At 45.1% G+C, this 13,253-nt stretch overlaps 1 protein-coding gene across 1 annotated transcript; it reads right to left on the reverse strand.

Annotated features, from left to right (window-relative positions):
- Positions 1–1,690: 1,690 nt before the first annotated feature.
- LOC148136237 (uncharacterized) lies at positions 1,691–8,664 on the reverse strand. The gene is made up of 2 exons (XM_087983623.1): positions 8,588–8,664; positions 1,691–3,014 (listed from the first exon to the last, which is right to left on the reverse strand). The coding sequence occupies exon 2, from the start codon at positions 2,903–2,905 to the stop codon at positions 1,691–1,693; it is 1,215 nt and encodes a 404-aa protein (XP_087839749.1). The 5' UTR covers positions 2,906–3,014; positions 8,588–8,664.
- Positions 8,665–13,253: the final 4,589 nt, after the last annotated feature.

Genomic DNA, 13,253 nt, shown 5'->3' on the forward strand with positions numbered 1-13,253 from the left:
TGAAGTGAGCCCATCCGCAGCTCCAGAGCCACCACGCAGTCTAACAAGAGCTGCAGCTCGCCACACGTCCTGCATGTGAAGGAGTCAGGGACATCAGCCGTGTCCCTGAACTCCCACATTGAGCAGGAGGAGCATAACACGGGGCTGAGATCTCCTGCCATTTTTACTCTTAAGCTTAACTTAGTCCAACTATAATATCAAATAATAGATAAGTAAAAAAAGAAAAAAAAAAAGAAAAATTTTTACCAATCGCATGATTAAAAAAAAGAAGTGGAGGGAAAAGACATAGTAGAGGCAGCTAATCAGATTGTCTCAATCTTAGTAACAAAGGAGCTTCATGAGCTCCTTGCATTTGACATTGAACATGAGGATGGCGGAAATAGGGGAAAGGGAGAGTTCTTCAAAAGAAACTAAGGTGTGAGACAAACAGACCCCAATGTACATATTTCTGCCTATGATGTGATTAACACTGTGAGTCCAGTCACTGCAATTTCTTATGAACTCGCTGATGTCTCAGAAGAGTAGATGAATGACCAAATCTCTTCCCATATTCTGAGTAACTGAACCATCTCTCCCCAATATGAACTTGTTGCTGGCTGATTGAATCGCCTCCTACATTTGCAGCACGTATCTTTCTCTCCTGAGTTAAATGTGCTGGTGTCTAAGGAAGGCACCTATCGTAGAATCATAGAATCCCTACAATGTGGAAACAAGCCATTCAGCCCAACAAGTCCACATCGACCCTCCGAAGAGTAACCCATTCAGACCCATTCCCCCTACCTTATATTTACCCTTGACTCATGCACCTAACCTACACATCCCTGAACACTAGCCAATTCACCTAACCTGTACATATTTGGATCATCAACCTCTTCCCAAACACAGTGAAGGAAACTGCCTCTCCCCAGAGTGAGTGTGCTGAGGTACAGTGAGGTCAGATGATTGCTTGCACCCAATCCGACAGCAACAGCAAATTAATAGTCTCCCAGTGAGAATACTCTGATCAGGTCCCCAGAACTTTCACAAAGTCTGGGCATTAAATGATCTCTCATTACTTGCAGAGGACAAGTTTCACTACAACTCAAAGAAAAAGCAGAATTGGACCCTTACTGAGGTTACATAATGACGACTGTTTTAAAAGCTGGAGTCGGATATGTTCTTTCGAGACATGCTAGCACCAGCTGTCTTTGGATTGAAACTAAAGAAGCTTCTCAGCAACAGCTTTTGGATTGGTTCAAAGTAACAATTCGACCACAAACTGTGAGGAGATGTACCAGACAGGCTCAGAGACCTCCAATCACCTGCCAGAAAGTGAGATGCTTCTCCCTCCATGAGTTTGCAAGGATAGTGGGGTCAAGGGTGATCTATTGGAAAGGAGACATGCAGCAGAGGCAAATGATCCGATTGTCTCAATCTCAGTGACCAAGTAGCTCCACGAGCTCTTCACACTTATTGTCGGAGGTGAGGACGGAGGAAGCGGAGAAAGGGAGAGCTCTTCACGAGGACCCAAACTGGGATAATACGGTGAGCAATTATAAAGACTCAACACAATATATTTAATTCAAAGTTGATTTACTTGTCTTTTATGCACAATATTAACCCCTGGAAGTGGGATGAATTTGTGAATAATCACAGAAACAGATCCCAATGAACATGCTTCAGGACTGGATGTGATTACCTGCAAAATCCATCATTGGAGTGACTTGTGAGCTCGCTGGTGTTTCAGAAGACAAGATGACCGAGTGAACTTCTTTCCACACTCAGAGCAGGTGAACGGTCGCTCCCCAGTGTGAACTCGTTTGTGTGACAGCAGGCTGGATGACTGCGTGAATCCCTTCCCACACAGGGAGCAGGTGAATGGCCTCTCCCCAGTATGAATACGCCGATGTACAGTGAGTTCAGATGATGTCCTGAACCCAGTCCCACAGTGAGAGCACATGAATGGTTTCTCATCAGTGTGAACACGTTGATGGGACATCAGTTCCTGGGAACTTTTAAAGCACTTCCCGCACTCTGGACATTTGAACGGTCTCTCGTTAGTGTGAACCCGCTGGTGTATCAGCAGGTTGGATAACTGAGTGCATCCCTTCCCACATTCTGAACACGTAAATGGCCTCTCACCAGTGTGAATTCGCTGATGTCTCAGCAAGTTTGACAAGCGAGTGAATCCTTTCTCACATTCGGAGCAGGTGAACGGCCTCTCTCCCGTGTGAATCTGCTTGTGTGTCAGCAGGTTGCAGGAATCAATGAATTTCTTCCCACATTCAGAGCAGATGAACGGTCTCTCCCCTGTGTGAACTCGCTGGTGTCTCAGCAAGCTGGATAACCGAATGAAGCCCTTCCTACACTTGGAGCAGGTGAACGGCCTCTCTCCAGTGTGAATTCGCAGATGTAAAGTGAGTTCAGACGATGATCTGAACCCAGTCCCACAGTGAGAACACTCGAATGGTTTCTCGTCAGTGTGAATACGTTGATGGTACATCAGTTCCTGGGAACTTTTAAAGCACTTCCCACACTCTGGGCATTTGAATGGTCTCTCGTCAGTGTGAACCCGCTGGTGTATCAGCAGGTTGGATAACTGAGTGCATCCCTTCCCACATTTGGAACACACAAATGGTTTCTCGCCTGTGTGAGCTCGCCGGTGTCTCAGCAGGTTGGATAACTGAGTGAATCCCTTCCCACACTTGGAACAGGTGAACGGTCTTTCCCCAGTGTGGCTACGCTGATGGATTTTCAGGGCAGATGAGTGATTGAATCCTTTCCCACAGTCACCACATTTCCACAGTTTCTCTCCAGTGTTAGTGCATTTGTGTCTTGACAGGCCAGATGATTGGCTGAAGTGTCGTCCACAGGCAGTACACGTGAATGGTTTCTCTCCACTGTGAATGTAGCTTTCTCCTTTCATGTTCAAAGGCTGTTGAGTTTCAGACTACATTAAATGGAGCAACTCTGTCAGATTCTGATGTGATGCTTGGTTTCAGTTTTCCAACTGCAAATCCTCCTCTTTAATACTTCTGAAATTAAAACAGAAATGGCAGTTAGAGGGAACATTTAAAAACACTAAAGCAGATAGTTTTCATTCTTTCATGGGATGTGGATATTCCTGGCAAGGTCAGCATTTATTGCTCATTCCTAATTTAACTGCAGAAGGTGATAATGGGCTGCCTTCTTGAACAACTGCTGTCCATGTGCTGTCGGTAAACCCACATTATAGGGGAGGGAATTCCAGGATTTTAACCTGGAGGAATGACAATATATTTCCCAGTCAGGATGGTAAGTAGCTTGGAAGGTGCTGCCATCTATCTGCTGCCTTTGCTCTTCAAGATGGAAGTTGTTGAGAGTTTGGAAGGTACTGTTTAAGGAGCTTTAGTGAAGTTCTGCAGTGCATCTTGTGGACAGTACACACTGCTGCCTCTGAGACTGGTTGCTATACAGAGAGGATGTTTACAGATGTTGTATCAGTCATGTGCTGCTCATCAGTTGGATACCTCTGTTCTGGATGGTATTGAGCTTTTTGAGTGTTGTTGGAATTGCACTCATCCAGACAAGTGGGAATATTCCATCATTTTCCTGACTTGAGTCTTATAGATGATGGACAGGCTTTGGGAAGTCAAGAAGTGTGTTACTTGCTGTAGAAATCCCAGACTCTGATCTGCTCTTGTAGCCACCGTATTTGTCTGGCTGGTGCAGCCAGTTTCTCAGAGACTGAGAGCTTTACAGTTTTAAAAGAGGCCTTTTGGTCCATCTTGTCAATGCCAGTCATCATGCACCTTCCCACTCTCGTCCCATTTTCCAGAACTTGGTCTGTAGCTTTATGTGCTATGGTGCTTCAAGTGATGGGATCTAAAGAACTCCTAAACATTCTGGTAATTTCTACCTCTACCATTCTTTCAGACAGCAAGTGCTAGATACCCACCACAGTCTTGAGTAAAAAAAACTTCCCTCTAAACCTCCTGCCCTTCACGGATCTCTCTATTCAGAAATTATTCTTGTTATTAACTTTGTCTGTGTCCCTCATAAATTTTCCCATCTCAATCAGGTCTGCCCTTAGCCTTCGCTGCTCTAAGGAGAACAACTCCCAGCCCATCTAGTCTCTCTTCATAATGCAAATGCAGGCCCAGGACAGAAAAGTTAACATGAGAGCAAGATGTCCCATTAAGTAACAACACCTAATTTTTCATTTCAGCATTTTAGAGCCTTGAAGTCGAAATATTGAATCTAATGACTTCCATCACTTTGCCACTGATGGACAGTAGATGACTAGAGCAAGGTCTTGTAGGTGAGAAGGTCTATAGCCTTAAAACTTGTCTTTAAGCATTTAGACTAACATGTAATGCTGAATTATAGAACGCATTTACTGCACTAGAAAATAGACAGGCAGGAAGGCTCAAAAAAAAAGCTTAAAGATTGCAAAAGATAGAGACACCTGGGCTTACCAAGTGATAACAGAATGCTGTAAGGCAATTCAGAACATTTGCCTTAGCATCGGTGAATCTGTGTGAACAGGACACCATATCATAACATTCACAGCCATTCCCTTGCGAAATTAATGACAGTGTTTGATTCTGACCCGAAAACGAAATTAGGTCCTATCAAAAACTTTGTGATTACAAGTCAGATGTTGCCAATTATTGTATAATGGATTCTTATTACCCCCTTGCAAGCAGGGCAGACACAGAGAGAAAAAATACTTTGCTGTTACAAAACCCTGACTTGAGTGTTCAAAAGGACACTAAAGAGAGAGAGACAATTTTAGTGCTGATGCTGTTGAAGCCAGGAGAAAATTAACTCTTAGTGCTTATCGACGATGGATTGAATTTAATTGCATTTTGGAACTTTGATGATATTGAATAGCCATTATCAGTTATTAAATACAAACTCTGTAAAAGGTAATATTGATGAAGCCCTAACTTACGTGCAGACCACTCTACAGACCTTACAGACTGCCCCATTGTCAATTCTATCTAGTCAGATCTTACGTCTTATTCGAATTTGAATCACAAACTTGAAAAGAAGGCATGTTTAATTCGAGCTGAAAATGTGTTGCTGGAACAGCGCAGCAGGTCAGGCAGCATCCAGGGAACAGGGGAATCAATGTTTCGGGCATAAGCCCTTCTTCAGGAATGAGGAAATTGTGTCCAGCAGGCTAAGACAAAAGGTAGGGAGGAGGGACTTGGGGGAGGGGCGTTGGAAATGCAATAGGTGGAAAGAGGTCAAGGTGAGGGTGATAGGTCAGACTGGGGTGGGGGCGGAGAGGTCAGGAAGAAGATTGCAGGTTAGGAAGGCGGTGCTGAGTTCGATGGATTTGACTGAGACAAGGTGGGGGGAGGGGAAATGAGGAAACTGGTGAAATCCGAGTTCATCCCTTGTGGTTGGAGGGTTCCTAGGCGGAAGATGAGGCGCTCTTCCTCCAACCGTCATGTTGTTGTGGTCTGGCGATGGAGGAGTCCAAAGACCTGCATATCCTTGGTGAAGTGGGAGGGGGAGTTGAAGTGTTGAGCCACAGGGTGGTTGGGTTGGTTGGTCCGGGTGTCCCAGAGGTGTTCTCTGAAATGCTCCGCAAGTAGGCGGCCTGTTTCCCCAATATAGAGGAGGCTACATCGGGTGCAGAGGATGCAATAGATGTGTGTGGAGGTGCAGGTGAATTTGTGGCGGATATGGAAGTTTTCTTTGGGGCATTGGAGGGAGGTGAGGGGGGAGGTGTGGGTGCAAGTCTTGCACCTCCTGAGGTTGCAGGGGAAGGTGCCGGGAGTGGAGGTTGGGTTGGTGGGGGGTGTGGATCTGACGAGGGAGTCACGGATGGAGTGGTCTTTACGGAATGCTGATAGGGGAGGGGAGGGAAATATATCCTTGGTGGTGGGGTCCGTTTGGAGGTGGCGGAAATGACGGCGGATGATACGCTGTACATGGAGATTGGTGGGGTGGTAGGTGAGGACCAGTGGGGTTCTGTCCTGGTGGCGGTTGGAGGGGCGGGGCTCAAGGGCGGAGGCGCGGGAAGTGGAAGAGATGCGATGGAGGGCATCGTCGACCACGTCGGGGGGGAAATTGCAGTCCTTGAAGGAGGCCATCTAGGTTGTACGTTTTTGGAACTGGTCCTCCTGGGAGCAGATGCGGCGGAGACGAAGGAATTGGGAGAATGGGATGGCGTTTTTACAGGGGGCAGGGTGGGAGGAGGTGTAGTCCAGGTAGCTGTGGGAGTCGGTCGGTTTGTAGTAGATGTCCGTGTTGATTCGGTCGCCTGAGATAGAAATAGAAAGGTCGAGGAGGGGGAGGGTGGAATCTGAGACTGTCCAGGTGAATTTGAGGTCAGGGTGGAAGGTGTTGGTGAAGTGGCTGAACTGTTCAACCTCCTCGTGGGAGCACGAGGCGGCGCCGATACAGTCATCGATGTAGCGGAGGAAAAGGTGGGGGGTGGGGCCAGTGTAGTTGCGGAAGATGGACTGTTCCACATATCCTATGAAGAGGCAGGCATAGCTGGGGCCCATGCGGGTGCCCATGGCTACTCCTTTCGTTTGGAGGAAGTGGGAGGATTGGAAAGAAAAGTTGTTCAGGGTGAGGACCAGTTCAGTCAGTCGAAGGAGGGTGTCAGTGGAAGGGTACTGGTTGGTACGGCGGGAAAGGAAGAAGCGGAGGGCTTTGAGTCCCACGCATTCTCTCCCCCCCCACGCATTCTCGCCCCCACGCATGTTTAATTCGAGACTAATTAATCATTTTAAATACAACCTTGCAGTAACATTTCAGCCTCAGGTACAGAATGATATTGTGCTTAAGATAAAAAGCAGGAGTCTGCTCCCAGCTTAAAATTACTCTAAACCTACCATTGAAGAGATTCTGACACAATCTGGTGGGAAGCCATTTTATGGCCAAACGTTTGCCCTCCTTGATAAGAAGCCATTTCGCAAAACAATTGTATCAGACATGCAAGCTGTGCAAGGTTACTTTATGAACTTTCCAATTAGCTCAGACTGATAGGAGTTTATCTCACTAGTAAGCTGGGTATGTTTGTCCCACCTGATGGAAAGCTCAAGGCCTGTAGGAGTGATCAGTCAAGCACACACAGATCTGTCAATTAACTTTTCTGCCTTACAAATTATTGTCTTTCACTGTTATCTGTCTAATTAAGAACATGCAATGTTTTTGTAAACTTTTGTATAAAGGAAGCCACTTTGTAGTGGATTCATTGGAGTAGCCTGATGGGGCACTTGAAGAGCTGGTACTCTACTCTCCTCACCTAGCTAGTTTAGCTTATAGGTATCAGTGTTATGTTGTAACAGTGATGCTATTAGTGAATAAAGGGGATGATTAAAATTAAACTAAACTGTAAGAGGTTTTTATTCCAGACTTCCAAAGAGTACGATCTCCGGGATGAACCAAGAGAGAGAGGCTTACAGGTCTGAGTCCACAAGGGATTGCCTGGGCTGTCTCAATTCTGTACTACCTCTAATTCTACTTCTGGACCAGAAGTGCAAATCCCTCATGCCCCAGAGGTGTGTCATAAGGCATCCAAACAGGTTGATTAAAAATAACATGGACCAACAGGTTGGTAATTGGCCAGATTGAATTTCTCCCACTTTATGTGGACTGGACAAACCTCAGCAACTTTTTTTCTTGGCTGGTTAGATTCCTGTATTCATGATAAGAATTGTCGTTGTTCTGGAACAGATTAAGCTAGGAGAGTTAGTACTATCTGAAGAAATATTGTTGGAACACTGTATGAGCCCATAGTCTTTGCAAACTCCAGTGCCTTCAACAATTTCTTGATACTATGTGGATTGAATCTAATTGGGTGAAGACTGGTACCTGGAAATTTGAGAATATCAACAAGAGGCTGAAATGGACCACACTCTCTACCTTTTGACTGATGATACTTGTGAATACTCCTCAAATAATGGTTTCTTCCTATCTATCTTTGAGTTATCAGCAAATATACTTTCCATATCTTCAGTCTCTTTGTCCACATTAGTTACATAAATTATGTTGAGGAATCTGGATGTCCTGGTATGTTACTGTTTACTGCAAGCTACGACACTGGCTTCTGGTTTCATTGATCCTAACATAGATAAAGTGTGGAATTACGACCAAGGAACAAGGGTAGGCCATTTCGATTCTGCTCTTCAATAATATAATGATTGATTTGATTTTAACTTCAACGTTAGCACCTCCCTAATAATCCTACATCATTCAAAACGTGGGGTGAGAATTACTCCCCTCGTTACCATACTTCAGGCAGTATTTCACACGGGTTGAGTGTCATTAAGTCTTGTCAGACCAGGCTCAAGGGAAACCTGGCAGTATCAACCATCCACAAAGAGACTAAAACAACTTTCCCTGTGGCATTTTGCCCCCTACAAATATGGCCACCGCGCGTGCAGCGATTGCATGCTGCCTTTATAAATGTGCGCGTGCACCAATTTGCACGTTGCCCCCTAAAAACATGGCGGCCGCAAAAGCGGGCCCACCGACTGCCACCCAGCGGCCAAGGCGTCGTGAACGCGGCACCGCGTGACTCATATTTGTGGTTTGAAGCCCACACTGGTTGTATACGAAGGAGCCTCTCTGATCAGTCACCTCCATTTGCCTTACTCACCCGATGTCTCTCGCGACTGCTCTGGTTACAAATAACCGACCCTTCTGCGAGTGACAATGCGCATGCCCTGGTTAGTGTCTGGTACTGCGCACGCTCGAGGAGGAAAGGTATTGCACATGCTCCGGTGAGAGCCTGATAATGCGCTTGCGCAAGAATCTTGTCTGCAGTTGGAGCCTTCTCTCTGTTGAAAAGTTTTCTTGTTAACTCTAAAATAATGTGTTTTTTTCCTGATCCCATTACAATGTGTACCATAGATATAAAATGATTAAGTCAATGAATATAGCAAACAAATGCATGAGATTTGTGTCGTAATTCTATCCTGGATGTGGTGAGTAACAGAGAGAAAAAAAATTCCCTCATGTCAGATGTAAACAGACTGATGGAGTCATGTGAGGTTTTTCCCATTTAGGGAACACTCAAACCCTTTCTCACCTTAACCATCGACTATCCAATCCTTGGAAGTTTTAAACTGGAGGATTGACAGGGGCAAAAGCTGAACAGATCTTTTTGCACAGGTAACATATCTGAACAATCTCCCTCGGTGTTATGATTAGCCATTATTAGACTGGGGTGGGCAAAGTTAAAAATCACACTACACGAGGTTACAGTCCAACAGGTTTATTTGGAAGCGCTGATCCTTCATCAGGTAGTGGGACAGGATCATAAGACACAGAATTTATAGCTCAAGATGTTGTGCTCCTACCCCTCTGACTACCTGACAAAGGAGCAGCGCTGCAAAAGCTAGTACTTGCAAATAAACATGTTGGACTATAAGCTTGTGTTTGTGTGATCTTTAACTTTGTCTCTCAGTGTGACAGTGCAATCCTGTCAGTAAGTGGGATGACTGAGTGAATCGATTTACACATTCTCTGGGTAACAGTCCTATTCTAGTAAGGTGCAAGTACAGAATTCAAGAAGGACTGTGAGGGTCTTGAGCAGTTTCACCAAGGAACTGAGGAGATATTGGAGGTTTTTGCAGGATTAAACGTGGATAAATCCCCTGGTCCAGCTGAGTTGTCTCCCAGGTTGTTGTGGAAGATGAGGAATGAAATTACATGTGCTCTGTCCCAAAGTTTTACTTTCTCCCTAGCCAAAAGAGAGATGCTAAAGGACTGGAGGGCAGCTCATTTAGTTCCACTTTTTAAGAAGGGTGGTAGACATGAACCAGGGAATTACAGTCTAGTGAGTCTCACATCAGTGGTCAAGAAACTGTTGAAAACTGTGAAGGAGGGAATTAATTGCCATTTGTCAAGGCAAGGTTTGATTCAGAATAATCAGCATGAAACTTTCTCAGAGGAAGGTCATAAAGTTACAGTCAGAGACGTGTACAGCATGGAAACAGACCCTTTGGTCCAACTTATCCATACCGACCAGATATCTTAATCTAGTTCCATTTGCCAGCATTTGACCCATATCCTCCAGACCCTTCCTATTTATATACCCATCCAAATGCCTTTTAACTGTTGCAATTGTACCAGCCTCCAACACTTCCTCTGGCAGTTCATTCCATACTCACACCAACCCTCTGCATGGAAAGAGTTGTCCCTTAGATTCCTTTTAAGTCTTTGCCCTCTCACTTTAAACCTGTACCCTCTAGTAGACTGCCCTACCCTGGGGAAAAGACCTTGACTCTTCACCCTATCCATACCTCCCCCCCATGATTTTACAAACATTTAAGTAATGCCGAACATGTCTGATTAAATGTTTTGAGGAGGTATTCGGGTGTGCAGATGAGGATAATGAAGTTAATATAGTTAAATGGATTTCAGCAAAGTCTTTGACATAGAAAATAAATGCAGGTATGGTCCATTTGGCCGTTCAATTCTGTACCACCATTCAATATGATTGTGGCTGATCATACATTTTTTTCTCCACACCCCTTGATCCCTTTAGCTGCAAGGGTCACAACCAGCTCCCTCCTGAATATATCTAATGAACTGGCCCCAACAGTGGGCGGCACGGTGGCACAGTGGTTAGCACTGCTGCCTCACAGCGCCAGAGACCCGGGTTCAATTCCCGACTCAGGCGACTGACTGTGTGGAGTTTGCACATTCTCCCCGTGTCTGCGTGGGTTTTCTCCGGGTGCTCCGGTTTCCTCCCACAGTCACAAAGATGTGCGGGTCAGGTGAATTGGCCGTGCTAAATTGCCCGTCGTGTTAGGTTAAAGGGGTAAGTGTAGGGGTATGGGTGGGTTGCGCTTCGGCGGGTCGGTGTGGACTTGTTGGGCCGAAGGGCCTGTTTCCACACTGTAAGTAATCTAATCTAATCTAAGAATTCTACAGGTTCACAACTCTCTGAGTGAAGAAATTCTTCCTCATCTCAGTCCTGAATGGCTTACCCCTTATTCTAAGACTGTGACCCCCTATTTCTGGACTTCCCCAATGTTGGAAACATTCTTCTCACACTCGGCCTATCCAGTCCCATCAGGATTTTATATGTTTCTATGAGATCCACCCCCCCCCCCCCCCCCCCCCCCAACCTCAATTCTTCTAAATTCCAGCGAATACAAGCCTAGCCGATCCAGCCTTTCTTCGTATGTCAGTCCTGCCATCCTGGGAATCGGTCTTGCGAACCTTTACTGAACTCCCTCAATAGCAAGAATGTCCTTCCTCAGACTAGGAGACCAAAACTGTACACAATACTCAATGTGTGGTCCCACCAAGGCCCTGTATAACTGCAGCAAGACATCCCGACTCCTGTACTCAAATCCTCTCACTGTGAAGGCCAGCTTTCCTTACTGCCTGCTGTATCTGCATGCCAATCTGTTCCACCACTGCACCTCACTAACACAGGTCCCACAGAAAAGTCCATGAGATCCATGGTAACTTGGCAAGTTGGATTCAAAATTAATTTGGTGGTAGGGTACAGAGGATAGTGGTAGAAGCCTGTTTGTGTGACTGGATGAAGGGCTTTTGTCCGAAAAGTCCATTTTCCTGCTCCTCGGACGCTGCCTGACCTGCTGTGCTTTTCCCGCACCACACTAATCTTGACTGGAACCCAATGTCAAGTGACATACCACAAGGATTAGTGCTGGGTCCCTTTGTGATATATATAAAGGACTTATAAGAAAATGTGGGGGCAATGGTAAGTGAGTTTGCAGATGACATGAAGACTGGCAGGGTGGTTGGTAGGGAGGAAGAAGGTCTTAGGTTCCAGGAGGATAGTAAAGGATTGGTCAGATAAGCAGACCAACAGTAGATGGAATGTAACCATGAAAACCATGAGTTGATGCACTTTGGAAATAACAAGTCAAGGGAGTACTCAATGAATGTCAAAACACCAGGAAGTTCAGAGGAACAGAGGGATTTTGCATGCTTGTCCACAGATCTCCAAGGTCAACAGGACAGGTTAAGGCGTACGTTTCCCTTTATCAGTCAAGGCATAGGTTATAAGAGCAGGGAGGTTATGTTGGAGCTGGATGATACCTTAGTTGGACCACAGCTGAAGTACTGTGTGCAATCTGGTCACCACATCATGAGGGATGTGATTGCACGGGAGGTGGGGCAGATGAGATTCCGAGGCTGTTGCCTGGGATGGAGAGTTTAGTCATGAAGAGAGGCTGGAAAAGCTCAGGTTGTTTCCTTCAGAGCAGCGGAGGCTAAGAAGGTGTTGATTGAAGTGTGCAGTGATAGGGTTGACAGAAAGCACCCATTCCCTTAGTTGAAGGGTCAGTAACAAGGATGCATAATTTTAAGGTAAAAGGCAGGAGGGTTTAAAGGGGATTTGAAGAAATGTTCTTCACCCTGAGGGTGGTGGGAATCTGGAATGTATTGCCTTGGAGGGCAGTTAATTTGGGAAATCTCAACTGGTAAACAGTACTTGGATGAGAACTTGAAATGTCATAACATTCAAGGCTATGGACCAAATGCTAGAAAATAGGACTTGTTTAGATTGAGATAGTTTTTGGTGCTGCAGACTTGATGGGCTGCTCTGTACGATTCTATGATGTAGCTGTGAATTTACAACTCACAGCAGCCTTTCAAGCTTTTGAGGTAATGAGCTCCATATTCTCAAGGTTCTCAGGTCAAAGAAAAGGCAAAATGGGTGCCACTGTGAGACGAGTTAGGAAGTTGAAATTTCACGCTTAATTTTGTTGTTATTATCACAATTGAAGCATATTCGTAGATTAATCAAATCTGCTTAACTGTAAGTGAAATAGCTTTTCATACTGGAATAACATATAACTCTGCTGAGCCTCACTTAACAGTGCAATGCACTATGTGATTGTGAACAGAATGAAGGGAACACATAAGTATGTGTAAATTGCAAGACTATATAGAAATCTGGGTTTACCTCATTTCCATTTCACAAGGCCTGGTTATGAGAACTTGCAACCTTCAAGTTTAAATGAGTGGGGTTTAGATTTCTTCGCTTGTTCAGTCCTCATTGAGAGAAAATCAACAGAGGAAGACTGTGAGAGAGTTACAACAGAGAGCCAACAGGAGAAGATTGTCTGTCAGTCCTGCACTCTAAACAGAGAAAACCTTAATGGCTATGTTGGACTGCAGATATAATTCAAACTTAATTTGTCGTTTGTAAAGGAAGAACCAACTACATGATTTGCCAAGTTTGCAGTTCGAGAAAGATATCAGTTATTGTTTTTCCAGAGTTTTGGTGCAGAAAGTAGTCAGCAGAGTTAGCTCGGAAGCTATCAGAATGCATTTAC

The sequence above is a fragment of the Chiloscyllium plagiosum genome, unplaced genomic scaffold (genome assembly GCF_037043375.1).
Source record: "Chiloscyllium plagiosum isolate Xiang-an unplaced genomic scaffold, Cpla_swu_hap1 HiC_scaffold_46, whole genome shotgun sequence".
In the NCBI taxonomy this organism is placed as follows: Eukaryota; Metazoa; Chordata; class Chondrichthyes; order Orectolobiformes; family Hemiscylliidae; genus Chiloscyllium; species Chiloscyllium plagiosum.